This window comes from Sorex araneus, chromosome 10, assembly GCF_027595985.1.
Source record: "Sorex araneus isolate mSorAra2 chromosome 10, mSorAra2.pri, whole genome shotgun sequence".
NCBI lineage: Eukaryota > Metazoa > Chordata > Mammalia > Eulipotyphla > Soricidae > Sorex > Sorex araneus.
Genome location: NC_073311.1, coordinates 56,363,833 through 56,379,431, shown reverse-complemented (window position 1 = coordinate 56,379,431; position 15,599 = coordinate 56,363,833). Strand labels below are relative to the sequence as shown.

The window sequence follows — 15,599 nt, the reverse complement described above, 5'->3', positions numbered from 1 at the left end:
GCTAATTATAAGAATACATCAAACAGGGGCCAGAGAAATTGTCCAGCAGGTATGGCACTGGCCTTGCACATGGTTGAACGGGGTTTGATCCCTGACATCCCATATGGTCCCCCAGGTACTATCAGGAATAATTCCTCAGTGCAGAGCATGGAATAATCCCTGAGCATCACTGACTAAGCAGAGGGGGAGGAGGGTGGGGAAGATGGGAAGGAAAAGGAAGAGGAGGAGGAAGAGAAAGAAGAGGAAGACGACGATGACAATAATGACATCGAACAAACCTAACTTGTGGTGCACTTCACAAAATTATAGGCCTCAGTCATCAAGCACAGGACATACAGAGATAGTGGAGTCTGAAGACTAAGGAAACTTGCACCAATCAATAAAATAAACTTTACAATAATCCACTAAATCTGAACTAAGTCATTAGATTTAAAACGCATAGCGACTCCTGATTCTGATGGTGGACACTTCGTATAAGAATGTCCTAGTTAGGGGCTGGAGTGATAGCACAGCAGGTAGGGCATTTGTCTTGTACTCGGCCAACCCGGGTTCAATTCCCAGCATCCCATATGGTCCTCTGAGCACCGCCAGGGGTAACTCCTGAGTGCAGATCCAGGAGTGACCCCTATGCATCACTGGGTGTGCCCCAGAAAGCAAAAAAAAAAAGTCCTAGTTGGGCTGACCACCTGCCTGCTGTCCCCCATCCCTGGTGCAGCTTGTCTCTGGCCCCTCCTGGGCCTATTCGAGAATGGGAGGCAGAGCCCTTCCCTACTGGGTGGGTCCCAGCAATTTCCACAATGACCTGCGCCTTATTAAGGACCCACACAGCAGCTCCTGAAGTGACAAACCTATTCAACCAAGTCCATGCTGCTTGCAGTCATTCCTTCTGTCATTCTACGAGAGAGGAGAGAAGAGGAGAGAAGACAGAGCAATCTCCAGCTCCGTCCTTCAGTATCTTCCAGGAGGTAACTACAGAGACTCGGTGTTCACAAGAACACTAGAAAACCACTGGGGAAAACATGTGGATGCCCACCAAGCCCAATGAGCAAAGACAGTATCACCGAAAACATAAACAACACCAGTAAATCCTTAGTGACATGGTGTCTTTAGTGATACAATGAATACACCATAATGAAAATAGTCTGAAAATAAATGAATAGTCTACCAAGGAACTATGGGATGAGTTCATGAGGAACAATGAAAGAATCACTGGAGTCCCTGAAGAACAGGAAGGCAAATGTGACATAAAAAAAGAAAATCATTAAAGAAATCATTAAGAACTTCCCAGAATTGAGAATTACAAGCACTGAGATCCAAAAGACCAGAAGGGGGCTGGAGCGATAGTACAGTGGGTGGGGTGGTTCCTTTGCACACAACTGACCCGGGTTCGATCCCCAGCATCCCATATGGTCCCCCGGCCACCACCAGGAGTAATTCCTGAGTGCAGAGCCAGGAGTAACCCCTGTGCATTGCCAGGTGAGACCCAAAAAAAGCTAAAAAAAAAAAAAAAAAACCAAAAACAAAAGTCCTGAAAGGTGCCAGTGCAAATAGACCCACACAAAATCCAAAGAAAAAGACAAAATATTGAATGCAACAAAAAGGAAGTGCAGCAGAGCTGTGACACGAGATTCTGTAAGCCAGAAGAACATGGAAGGATATAACACAAAACTCAACAAAATGCACGCCTCACCAAGAATACTCTATCCAGCTAGGTTATCATTCAGATTTGAAGGAACTGTACAGAACTTCATGGACAAAAAGGCAACAGCTTAGGGAATTCATAGCTTTGGAACCAGTTTTGCCAGAAGCATTAAATGAGTTCCTTTAAAGAATAGGAGAAATGCCCCATCATGTGGCATTGAGTACAGCACTCACCAATGGTGCATATGGTTGTCCTCTACTAGATTAAGAAAGGCTAAAACATTGCAACTCATCATCACAAGCTTTTACTGATTTATTTTCTGATAATCCTATTTGCCATTCCTTTAAGTTTTATTGGACCAAGTGATATGAAATCAATTTGTTATATACCTGTCAAGGGGATGGGCTGGAGGGTGGGAGGAGACCTGGGGATACTGGTGGTGGGATTTGGTGCTGGAATGTTGTATGGCGGAAACAATTCTACTACAAACAACTTTGTATGTCACAGTATCTCAATAAACATTTTTGAAATTTAAAAAAAAGAAAAGAATGTCTTGGCTGGTAAATACAAGTGGTCTACCACATGAGATCAATCCTGGGTATTACGCTGCCCACCAAGCCCAGTGTTGATCTGGTGGCCTCTGAGGATAGCTGCGAATGACCCCCACAAGAGCAACAACAACCAAAAAATGAATATCTTTGTTTTTAGGAGATACTCATTACAATAATGGGTCAATGCATCTGAATTTTAAATAATTCACAAAATATACATATATTAACCATAATAATTTATTCAATACCACTGCCATATACAGAAGTATAGAAAATATAAGGCAAAAAAGGATGAAAAGGGTTGAATTTATAAGTGAGGAATCTGAATAAAGAGTAAAAAGAAATTTTGCATACTACTTTTGCAACTTTCTAGTAACTTAAGATTATTCAAAATGAAAGTTTAAGAGATACATTAGATTTTTAGAAATATATATTCAATATGCTATTGCAATTTGTTTAGCACCTAGCTATTTTTCTTATGGGAGAGTTTCTGATGCTGTCAACCATTTTATTTTTTAACCAGAAAAAAATACAATTATACATGATACATATTATTTTGATACCTGTTTTCCCTCCTCTATATATCACAAACATCTTTCCAAATTAATGAATAGAGGTCTGCAGCACAATTTTTAATAGCTGTACAATCTTCCTCTGCACAGTCATAAATCACTTATTCAATCATTTTTCCATTATTGGCTATTTAAGATTTCAGAATTTTTTTTTTGCTATTATAAACAACACTTCAGTACATGTCCTTATGGTTAAATCTTTATATGCATCCTGATATTATTCCCTACAGCCTTTATTAATTTTTCTGCTTACATACTCACGTGTAATACATGCTCACTGTTAAAAATTCAAACATTATGACACCGAAAATTCTTCACATATTATAAAAAAAAAATAAAAAGACCAATTTTTGCACATAGCAGAAAAATAATAATTTGGAAGGCTATTATAAGAGATGACTGACAAATGAAAATGGAATTCAAAACACCACGACTGCAAATTAGTCAGAATAATGCAAAATTTAACAAAACACATACACCAGAGAAGGGGCTGGCATAGGGATGTCACATTAAAAACCTGATAATAAATGTTTTGACTTATAATGAGGTTTTCAGGAGTAGCAAAAGTGGGTGTACTAGAAGCCAGGATGTATTACATTGCAGATGCTTAATCAATAGAGTGGCCCAGGCAGCAGAGGGGCCGTCTCTGCCTGTCCCCCACACCCCTCCTACCACTGCCACTGTGATGAGGAGAAATGGAGATCAAATGCTGACCTTCTGCTCATCACTGCTGGCTGAAAAACAAGCGAGACTCTGGGGGTGGGGGGGTCAGGGGGGACTCACCAACAGGAATCACGGAAGTCACTCTCAATAAGAAAGGCAGGCAGTGAGCACATGAATGCAGAACCAATGAATAAAGAGGTAGAGAAGGGCCAGACTGCATGATTTAAACAGAAGGACAACTGGTCTACCAAATGTCTCTCAATGTCAGCAAGAACTTGCATTGATAGCACTTTACTTTTTTCTATTTATTACTTTCTTTCTCTCCAGCTTCAAAGTAAAGGAAAGTATATTTGTTATCTGAGGCTGCCAGCAGTAAGTTTTCTGGGAAAAAAAACATGGCTAGAGAAATAGAAGACTCTGTTTCTGAAGTTTTCATGTGCAGAAATTGTGATTTAAGTAAGAATCTAAGTGTTTAAAGACTGTTTCCTATCTAAAAGTCATAAAGCAGATTTCCTTTTATATTGTATGCTATTCAAAGGCACTTAGAAATAATTGTTAACGAACATATCTAAGCAATTATTTTTTGAGTACCGGAAAGATGTTCAACACTGCACAAGAATGGCCTGAAAATAACTCTTAAGATAATTATATGTACAGTAAAACACTTAATATAAAATTGTACAGCAACCTTTTAAACTAAAAAAGTCACAAAAAGTTCAAGAACAGTTTTCATCCACCAAGACAACTAATTAATCTTGTAAGACTAAAACAGAGATGAGCTAAAACACCAGGCAATAAAATAACCTACAGAAGGTAAAGCATACATTTCTGTCAATAGTATTCGAAGTCTAGAAAAATTACAACATGAAAACAAAAACCATAAAAGCACATAGCCACTATAAGTATTTCCTGAAATTCGGTGCCATAAAAAAAACCTTCCAAAAAACAAAAAGTATAGATCATGGATTACATGATTCCTGCCCCCCAAAAAAATACAGGTGACTTTTTCTTCTAAGAAATCATGATTAATAACCCTACAAAACAGAGGAAATTAGCTACTTCTTTTAAAGAGACTCTAGCATTGTTCTGTACTCTTTTTTTGCTTTATTTTGATTTGGTCCACACCTGGCAGTGCTCAGGGACTGCTTCTGACTGAGTGCTCTGGGATGGTTTCCAGTGGTGCTGGGGGACCCTGCGGTGAGATCAAATCCCAGACCACCTGCAAGTGAAGCAAGTGCTCAGCCCTCTGAGGTCTCTCCCTAGGACCAGCTCTTTTTTTTTTTTTTTCTTCATAACAGGAGCCACATCTGGTGATACTGGGGTATGGAGAAAGGGGGTGGTGCTGATGAGTTAACTCAGGACCTCACACATGCAAGGCATGTGCTCTGCCACTTGAGCTATGGCCCCAGCCTTCTGCCGTCCTTCTTGTATTAAAATAAGCACATTCGGGGGCTGGAGTGATAGCACAGTGGGTAGGGCATTTGCCTTGCACGCGGCCGACCCAGGTTCGATTCTCAGCATCCCATAGGGTCCCCTGAGCACCGCCAGGGGTAATTCCTGAGTGCAGAGCCAGGAGTGACCCCTGTGCATCGCCGAGTGTGACCCAAAAAGCAAAAAAAAAAAAAAATAAAATAAGCACATTCAATTCAACTGAAGGATGTGGCTCCATGGTAGTGCATATGCCCATTCCTGCCAGGTAAGACGCTGGGTCCCACTCTCAAAGCAAACAACAATGATGAAAATTGTTGCCCAGATTCAAGGTTTTCAGGATCTGTCAGCATAATGCGTGATGCTAGACATGTACGGCTTTCCAAAGCCTAGGAAAACCAGATCCAAGGCCTGGGATCTTCTTGTTCATTTGTTTGTTTTTGTTTTATGGCCAACCCGGCAGGACTCCAGACTTACTCCAGGCTCTGTGCTCAGGGTTCACTCCTAGCAGAGTTCAGGGCACCATATGAGGTGCCCGGGATCGATCTTGGGTTGGCTGCAAGCAAGGCAAACACCTTACCCACTGTATTATCTCTCTGGACCATGAACTATAAGATTCTTGAATGAGGCAGAATCTGATAGCATTTCCATGTTGCTGGTAAATAACTAGGTAAATACATGCATTAGAGAAAGGTCAAAGACATGTAAAATAAATGCCTTTATATATTTTTAGAGGACAGAATGCATTTAACCTTCAAAACCTGCTTAATGGGATTTATAAGATGGTGAGCCCCTTCCTGTGACCGCTTTCTTCAAAGAATTATTTAAGGAGTGCAACTTACAGGCTAACTTCTGTACCACCATAAAGAAACAGAATGTTACAAATACCACAGACAATGAAAACACCAGACCATTGCTGTGCTAAAGCGTTGTATAAAATCATCAAATGGTAGCTTCCTTAACTGGCCTCAGTGAGAAGCAAAGTACCTGACTAGATATAAATTAACAAAATTGCAAAGACTGAAACTTCAGTTTCAGTTCACTCAAACCTGCAGTTCCACTTCATTTACGCAACACATTTGCTATAGGTTGAGAAGAAGACATGGACTGCTGTGGACATGGTGGGATTTACCTGGGCCCAGCAACTGGGTGAGTGATCGACACGCATTCTCTAATCTAGTTCCTATTATAACCCAGTGATTCGATAAAAAAGGTAGACTTTTATTTTTTTTTCTTTTTTTTTTCTTTTTGGGTCACACCTGGCGATGCACAGGGGTTGCTCCTGGCTCTGCACTCAGGAATTACCCCTGGCGGTGCTCAGGGGACCATATGGGATGCTGGGAATCGAACCCGGGTCGGCCGCGTGCAAGGCAAACGCCCTACCCGCTGTGCTATTGCTCCAGTCCCCCCCCAAAAAAGGTAAACTTTTTAAAAAGTAAATTAAAAAAAATTTTTTTAAATAATACAAAAAAAGCCTACTCTCAACCAGCCCCGTTCTAGCTTCCAGAACGTTCCCCAGCCTCACTCTCCAGGCTGTCCACTCCTCAATTTGTTTTCTGGGTCTAAGGATAACTGGAACATCTGGGTGTCCTCACCTCTCTCCAGCACAGAGCTTCCTGCCAGCCCAGGAAAACTTTCTTTCTCCCCAAATGCAGGAAACAGAAAACAGTCTTTTCCCAGGCGCCCAGAAGATGCCCTTCCTGGCTCAGCTGGCCAGGTAACACTGGATTTCCCCGGCCTCCTGCTCACCGCCTACGCTACTGCAGATCCAGGCTAAGTGAGCAGGAAACACGCGGATGATACGATTTGTACCAATTAATCAATATGTCATGTCAACTCCCTTGCAGTGCTCTGGCACCTAAGCCATGTGGAGAGCAGGAACCAGATGCATGGGGTGCGTCTGCTTTCACGAACAAGCTCCAGGCGAGAGGCTGTCCACAGGACCCTGGGTGGCCTCGCTGGGTGGCCGGAGTCAGACAGAAGCCATGCCCTCCCTCACCACGCCCCCTAATCCACCCACACACCCCAGAGGTCTCTGCCAGACTCTTCAAGGAGCAGGCGTGGTGCGTGAGGGGACAGAGGGGGCCACCCTGCCGCACTCGGGGGCTATTCCTGGCTCCTTGGCTGGGGAGGAACAGGGCTCGGCTGCGTGTGCGGGTAGTGCCTCCCCGCTGTACTCTCTCAGCGCTGACCAGTGCTGAGCCCCCCGCAACACACCCAGGACCGCTCAGGGACAGAGCCAGCCCAGGTGACAATCCGAGCTCCCCCCTGTGCGTCAAAACTAGCGACTCGAAGTCAGTGACATGCTCAGCAGCCAAGAGCCCGACCACCCAACAGGACCAAAGCACCGGACACTGTCTCCCAGGAGCCACCGGCCAGGCAGAGGGGCCCACGTCTGAGGAGGGACCCCAGGCCGGCCCTCCACCGGGCACCGTGACAAATAGCAGTGGCGTCCCCGAGGGTCCGGTTGGAGCCCCCAGAGATGACTCTGCCACGGAAAGGCAGGAGAGGTCCTCACGAACTCAGGATGCTGGCACCTGTGAACTCTCCAAGCCCCTCAAACAACATTTTTTTAAAATATTTTTTTTTTAAAAAAGTAACTGTCGGGGGCTGGAGCAATAGCACAGCGGTAGGGTGTTTGCCTTGCACATGGCCAACCCGGGTTCGATTCCCAGCATCCCGTAGGTCCCCCAGTACCGCCAGGAGTAATTCCTGAGTACAGAGGCAGGAGTAACCCCTGTGCATCAGTGGGCGTGACCCAAAAAGCAAAAAAAAAAAAGTAACTGTCTCCTGTGTTTTAGCCCATGTCTCCCACACTCTCTTGGTCAGGGGAAAAACACCTCTAGCAGGACGTGGAACAGCCTGACGGACGTTTTCATCAGCAAATTCCGGAAAAATCAATTTTAGGCTCATATTTTAGTAAACAGCTAATATTGAAACATGACACAAGGAAATACAATATGTAATCAAATTGAGAACTGAAATTAAGACAAAAACTGCCGTGCAAAAAGGCCCAAGTCATTGGGGATTTCTATGGAGAATTGAATTTCAAGTATTACATGTTCCTTTTCAATTTTTTTCTGGGTCAAGAGGTTATTAATGCCAAAAGAAAAAAAAAAGAGTTAAAGAATGGTTCCGGACAAAGATGTGTTAACATATTCCACATGAACACCTATCATCAGGAAATTTTCAGTTCCCAAAAACCATTCCTCGTTCACTCAGGGGTAGCCAATTCCATCCAAACCCCTCTTCCACTGTAGGCTACTTCCCAATCAGTGGTACTCTAGAACACAAGTAAATAACAGACACTACACTTCGATGTCTACAACCGCTTAATAAAAAATATAAGGCACACAAAGCTTTTGACCCCCTCACTCTTACAGGGTTTATTCCATGATTTGCTCAAAATACTAAGCTTCCCTTCCTTCCTTCCTTCCTTCCTTCCTTCCTTCCTTCCTTCCTTCCTTCCTTCCTTCCTTCCTTCCTTCCTTCCTTCCTTCCTTCCTTCCTTCCTTCCTTTCTTTCTTTCTTTCTTTCCTTTTAAATTTTTGGGTCATACCTGGCGATGCACAGGGGTTACTCCTGGCTCTGCACTCAGGAATTACCCCTGGTGGTGCTCAGGGAACCATATGGGATGGTGGGAATTGAACCCGGGTCGGCTGCGTGCAAGGCAAACACCCTACCGGCTGTGCTATTGCTCCAGCCTTGTCCCTTTTCTTATGGTACATGAATGCTTTTGCTAATTCCCATCACTTGTGAATGGTTTGTTTTAAATAGATAACCCCTGGTCACTGTATAATAATTCTGCTTGTCTGTTGCTAATCACAGTTCTCAGTTAAGATTTAAGGCTCGTGTAAGAGAGAAAAATGAGGAAGCGGGGCTGGAGCAATAGCACAGCGGGTAGGGCATTTGCCTTGCTCGTGGCTTGCGTCAGCAAGCTCAGGCCTCAATGTGTGAGCGATCCTGGCCTTCACGGCTTCATCAGAAAGGGAGAGCAGAAGGGAAAATCAACAAAAATTTTAAAAAATGAAAGACATGAAGCAGGCGAAGATGAAGAGTGCTGGTTTGGTGTAGGTGGAAGACAGCCCCAAACAAATGGCCTCATCCACCTTGAACAAAGGAAGGGCGCGCATATGCTGCCTGAGCCCATGTGCTGCTTGTGCCATGTGGCTGAGCACATGTGTCGCCCGCATCTCCCCCCTTGAGATGTGTACTTTCATGCTTTCGTGTCCAGTGCTAGGATGTGTGTAGAGCTTCCTCCACCCTTGGAGAAGCCCGCGTTCTCCCTTGAGCGCGTTACTCCTACTGGTTTTTCTTTTCCACTTATCCTTTCCTCCTTCCCTAAGACCTTCTAAATAAAATCTATTTACTTCAAAAAAAAAAAAAAAAAAACAAATGGCCTCATGGCTTTTCTTCTAGATCATTCACAACTGCAAGATCAGTGATGGGCTATTCTACACTGGGGGGTGGTTCTCAGAGCTGCTGAAAGCTCTAACGAGACCTGCATCATAGCTCACAGCCAGGAGGACTGTGCTTCTGGACTTCATGTAGGTTTCCTTAGGATTCTCCTAGCCTGGTCCTTTGCTCTGAAGCTGCTTCCTCTCACATCCAGGTCAGCTTTCTGTCACTCTGTCCTTCCCTGTCACGATGCTTCTGCACCTCTGTCTCTGGCATGGAAGTGCACAGACCAGGCACCTGAGGGAGTTCAGAGATGCGGCCACTGACCCCAGCAGGAAGCCCAGCTGGGTGGGAGGTAAGGTGCCTTCCCTGCATGTGACCGCTGAGGTCACTGGCCAGGTTTGAACCCCTGGCACCACATATGGACCCTGAGCACCACCAGGGGTCTCTCTGGAGCACAGAGCAGGAGCAGCCCCTGAGCACCTCCCAGTGTGGTCTCCCAACGCCCAAACCTAAAGACAAAGACCGACTCCTCCAGGATCACGGGCAGTCTGGTGTGACCACGTGACCAACCGAGGAGGCCACAGGCGCCAATGAGAAGGAAGCAAGCACAAGTGCCGGGAGACTCCTCTGTGGAATATAAAATAATACGAGACGGACACCCAAGGACAGTAGAGGCAGGGCCAGGAAGATTGCCCCATAGTTGGAAGCCTGCCTCCCATGAGCCGGGGAGAAGGCAGCTGGGAAAGAAGGGATCATTAGATCAATGATGGTTTGGTTTTGGCTAGGGATGGGAGATGTGTGCCGAAATTAGAGAAAGGACCAAACACGATGGCCTCTCAGTATCTGTATTGCAAACCATAATGCCCAAAAGTAGACAGAATATGGGGGAAATTGTCTGCCATGGAGGCAGGGGGAGGGTTGGGATGGGGGGAAGATACTGGGGACATTGGTGGTGGAAAATGTGCACTGGTGGAGGGATGGGTGTTCGATTGTTGTATGACTGAAACTCAAACATGAAAGCTTTGTAACTGTATCTCATGGTGATTCAATAAAAATAAAAAGTTGAGTTTGTTTGTTTGTTTGTTTGTTTTGTTTTGTTTTTCTTTTTGGGTCACACCCAGCGATGCACAGGGGTCACTCCTGGCTCTGCACTCAGGAATTACCCCTGGCGGTGCTCAGGGGACCCTATGGGATGCTGGGAATCGAACCCAGGTCGGCCGCGTGCAAGGCAAATGCCCTACCCACTGTGCTATCACTCCAGCCCCATAAAAAGTTTTTTTTTAATGAGGGAAAAAGAACAAGTGCTCTGAGAGACAGGGATGGGCCGCGCAGTCTGCTTGTCAAGGAGACGACCGTGGCGTCACAAACAAGGCTGCTCCAAGGGTGGAGAAGACGCAGCTTCAGAGAGAGGCCTGGAGCCCGGGAGGCCTGGAGCTCTCGGGGCTGCCACAATCCCCCCAAACACCCACGTCCAGGCGTGATGTGAAACAGTGACTCCTTCACACTTCACACCTATCCCACGAGCTGAGGGAATCCTGGTCGCTCCCTAACCACAGCAATGCTTCAGTAAACAATGCAGTTAGGACGGGCAGGTGATAAGACAGCCACATGAAGGGACGCATGCACGAAAGGATATCCATGAGCCTGGGAATGCCCAATAAGTAGGTGAAGAGAAAAAAAAATACACTAAATATAACCAACTGGGGACCACAGCTGACCTAGGCTTGGTTCCCGGCATCCCACACGGCCTCGAGTCCTCCCAGGAGGGATTCCTGAGGGCAGAGCCAGGTATATCCCCAAACACAGCTGAGGGTGGCTCAAAATGCAAAATAAATAGATAAATATAACCCGGCTTTTAATTTACACTTTAAAAAGGGTGGAGGCTGTGTGTCTTGTAAACAGAGAGTCTAGGCAGCCCGCACTGTGGTACTGTCAAGGCTTATTTCTAGGAAGTGAGACTGTGTGGAATAATCTCATCCTCTATTACTGATGAGCGTTTTTGTTTTTGACAGCAAGCAGGTATAACCGACTTAATTAGAAAACAATATTCATCTACTTGATATTCATCATCTAAAGAGACAACATATTCTGGCTCAATCTTATGATCCTACTAACATTTCTTAACTAGTTCTATAATGTTTTTTTTTTTACAATAGAGAACTATACTTATTTTAGCTATCATGATTTTATTTTAGCTTACAAGACACACACAAACACACACACAAACACACACACACACTCATGTCAGGTAAATTATATTTCTTTAATGTCTAATAATAAAAAAAAAACAAAACAGTTGCTTGTTCCTGGAACAGGCAATGTCTTTTTGTAATCAGTGACACTAAATCATGAATCTCAGAGGTGACTATGAAATGATATTCATAGGAGCTTCATGCAAGAACAGTACGAGTAAAAACAGACTTGCAGACTTATTAATAATCCCACATCCTCCAAAATCCACATAGATTAACATAAGAAAGTTAAATTTTCGCCAGTATATCAAAACAAACTTTACATAAAAGGTTGGCCTGGAGTGATTTATGTACAGAATAACCAAACAATAGAGCACGGGAGAAAAGTCAATAATATACTGCATGGCAAGAGCTAGACACCTAAAAAAAAAAAATCCTTTGAGGGGTCAGAGCGATAGTACAGCACGGAGGGTGCTTGCCTGGCCAGCAGCCAACACGGGTTCCATTCCCAGCACCTCCTATTGTTCTCCAAGCTCCACCAGGAGTGATTCCTGAGCTCGGAATCAGAAATAAACCCTGAGCATCGCCAGGTATGGCCCCCAAACAAAACAAAAACTCCTTTGAGTACAGGGGTCTCAAAGTGCACGTGGCTGGGGCCAGAGTGATAGCATGGTGGTTGCCTGGCACGCAGCTGACTCAGGCTCTCTCTCTGGCACCTCGGATGGACCCCCAAGCCCCGCCACGAGTGGTCCCTGAGCGCAGAGCCAGGAATAAGCCCCGAGCACTGCTAGGTGCACCCTCGCCCTAAAAGAATCCATGTGGTCAGGTACCTGCCTAGATCAGAGATACCCAAATTAATTGCATCTACTGCTCCTTTCCAGAAGAAAGGGAAAAAATCCCCCTGGAAATCTACCTTCTTTAAGCAAACATACAGAGACCCCAACTGCACTTGAAGTTACCGCTAAGACTCGAATCTGGATTGTCCGAGACTGTCTTTCCCGCAGTGGGGGATGCGGCCTGGACTTCTGGCCGTTCAGGAGTGAGCAACCCTGACCACACTTTCTCGGATCCACTTCCTCCTCTAGGGACACGTGACTTGGAACAGATTAATCCCCACTTCCCCAAAACAAGCTGCCTCTCTCCATCCCCCCGCCCCCGGCCCTCCCCGGCCGAGTGACCAGGGGAGACCCCCGCCTCCCCAGGACTCAGACGCCACCTACCTTCCCACTGGCCTGTCAGCACCAAGGTCCTGTTGATCACCACATCGATTTCAGTGGCTCCATCTTCCACGGCCAATCGGATCTCTTCTAAGCGTGTTTTCAAGTGCGTCTGTCCAGCTGGAAAGCCAGTGGCCACTAGGTAGGGAAAGAGAGGGAGCGGTCCAGGAACAAGGAGGAAGAGAGAGAGAGCAGGATAAAAATTCCAATTGGTCAGCATTTCAAGCAAGAATTCCAGACAAAATAAATGATCATTTAAAGCAAATCTGGAGCCATAGCATAGCAGGTAGGGCGTTTGCTTTGCATGTAGCTGACCTGGGTTCGATTCCCAGCATCCTATATGGTCCCCTGAGTATATAGTATAAAGTAATTCCTGAGTGCAGAACCAGGAGTAACCCCTGTGCATCGCTGGGTGTGACCCAAAAAGCAATCAATCAATCAATCAATCAATCAATAAGCAAAGCATCAATGACACAGAAGTTCACGGAGCCAGGCCAAGTGTGAAGGGACAGAATGCAGGGGCGGCTGGGGTCAGGATAAGTGTTCCCGGTCCAGCCTCTGGGACATGTGAAATAATGCGGAGATGCTGGGGAGGGACCTTAAGGAAACAGTGATGGGGAAAGCACGTGACCAACCCCCAGAGAGTCACCCAGGGTGCGGGGTGCTGGGCTCTGGCCTGCTGGGCACTCGGCAGTTCTGGACCCGCCTCTGGATCCAGCTGACCGTGACTGTTCTGTGAATTCTAGTTCTAGCAGTTGCGACCACCCTGTGTAACCGAGTCCCACCACAGCCCCTCCCAAAACAACCCGAGAGACAGGGACGAGAGGAGACGGCCAGGAAGGGGAGGCCCCTAAGGGGTCCCCGACATCGGGGAGCACGTGAGGGGAGACACAGGGCCAGGGACTCCACGCAGGAGAAGCCAGACGCGGCCGCAGAGCAGCGTGGCCACGATCTCAGGGACGCGTCGCTCATCCCGCCCCCCTGCCCCAAGACTACCCACACGCCCCCACCACTGACAGGGCCCCTGGGTCTGCCACCACTGCCACCACCCGCCCTGGAGGTGGGAAGGCAGCGCTGCATGGCGAGGTGCTAGCAAATGAGCCTCCGGAGTGGGAGAGCTGCCGGCGACTCGAGGGCTCCAGGGCGGGCTATGGAGGAGCACTGTGAGGGGAGTGCGCTTCAATGGAGGCAGCCCTACAAAATCCATTCATGACCTTTAGAGACTCCTTTTCTAAGACACCAGATCACGCCTCTACAGTGTCTTTTGAGGGGGCTGGAGCACAGCAGGTAGGGTATTTTCCTCACACCAGGCCAACCTGAGTTCGATTCCCAGCATCCCTGAGCACTGCCAGGAGTACTTCCTGAGCGCAGGGTCAGGAGTAACCCTGTGCATCACCGAGTGTGATGCAAGAAAAAAAAAGAAGTATCTTTTGAGGTACTGTAAGAGCATTGGTGGCGGGTCTTGAGCACTTTGGTGGTGCAAAAGGGGCGGAATGGCAAATACCAAAACCAGGCTGGAGCCATCATAAAGCAGGTAACTGCCTTGCCCACGGCAGCCCGGGGCGATCCCTGACACCCTGGGAGGCTCCCCGAGCACCGCCAGGGGTCAATCCTGAGCAGAGCCTGGAACAGTCCCTGAGCACCGCCAGGGGAGCTTCCAACCCCCTGAGTCACATCATCCTAAAAGTGACGTAAACTACCATAATCCTATTTTTTCAGCAAGGGTGTTGCGAGGGTCTCACGGACAGCTGGGTGAGGAGCTGATAACTCTGCCCGGGAGCACAAGATATGCTCAGCCTCTGGCAACCACGTTAGCTAGATCCTACTTCCGCGTTCATTTACAGCAGCACCTAACTGCGCTTCAGATGCATCTCCGCAGTCTTAGGGACTGTTCGGACCCCCGGGCCTACACCTCCTGGGTCTCTTGCAGCAGGACCCTTGAACTAATCCTCTTCTCTCCCTCCAGGCTTTGGGGGGGCTCTCGCGGCAACCCTCTCCCCACCACCAGGCATCTCCATCACTGCGTTCCACCCCTTCCCAGGCCACATGCTCAGGTGCTCTGATGCAGACGAGGGCAGGTCGCTGCTAACGGGACCCTCATGCCTCACTCGCCGTGTGCAACAGTCGGGGGGACCTTCCCCAGGGGCTGTGTCCACTCCTTCTCCCGCCGCAGGATCCAACAACTGCAAACAGCTGCCACTCCCCTGAATACGCCACCGCACGAGCCCCGTCTGCCGCCACCCAGCTCCTCCCCATCCTTGAAGACCAAATGGTGCTCACCTCCTCTGGGAAGCACTCCCTGACTGTCACCTGTCCCTGCAAAATCAGCCTCTCCTGCTCCGCACGCTTGCATTGTACCTCTCCGGAATCTTGCAGTTCATCCAGGCCCCTCATGACCCTGGACTGCGGTTTTGGCTTTCCTGACTGCTCCTCCCAAATATCTAATTTTCTCTTCCTTTTTCTTGTTTGTTTGGTTTCTCGTCTAGGGACTGTACCCAGCAGTGCTCAGCACTGGCTCCTGGTTCGGTGCTCAAGGATCACTTCTGGAGGGGTTTGGTGGCACACAGGCCGGGCCAGGTGTCCAACCAGGGCCAGCCACATCTCTCCAGCCCTCGCCACTAAGTTTCCTTAAGGGCAGCGCGTCAGTCCTGCCTTCTCGGGCGGGCATGGAAGAACTTTCCTTCGGAAACGCAGGCTAACTTCACCAGACACGGATAAATACGACAGACGCAGCACATGCAATGGGATCAAAGAGCAACATCGCACAATTTCACTCTGGAGCTGAAGCAACAGAAAAGCGGCAACGGAAGCCACAGCAGGTCCTACCTGATGCCACGGGGATGGCACAGCCCGCGGCCTTCAGCGCCTTCACAGCCTCGCACACGCGGGCCGGGTACACACACACGGCAGCTGTCGTGAGGCCTGCAGAGAGA

The 15,599-nt window shown here is 47.4% G+C and overlaps 1 protein-coding gene across 1 annotated transcript in view; it reads right to left on the bottom strand.

Moving 5' to 3' along the window:
* DERA (deoxyribose-phosphate aldolase) overlaps positions 1-15,599 on the bottom strand; it is an 87,312-nt gene that overhangs the window by 47,044 nt on the left and 24,669 nt on the right. Inside the window, exons 4-5 of the mRNA XM_055118355.1 lie at positions 15,493-15,588; positions 12,670-12,804 (exon numbers count right to left, since the gene is read on the bottom strand). Of these exons, the coding sequence (XP_054974330.1) occupies positions 12,670-12,804; positions 15,493-15,588 (231 nt within the window). The remainder of the gene's footprint in view (positions 1-12,669; positions 12,805-15,492; positions 15,589-15,599) is intronic.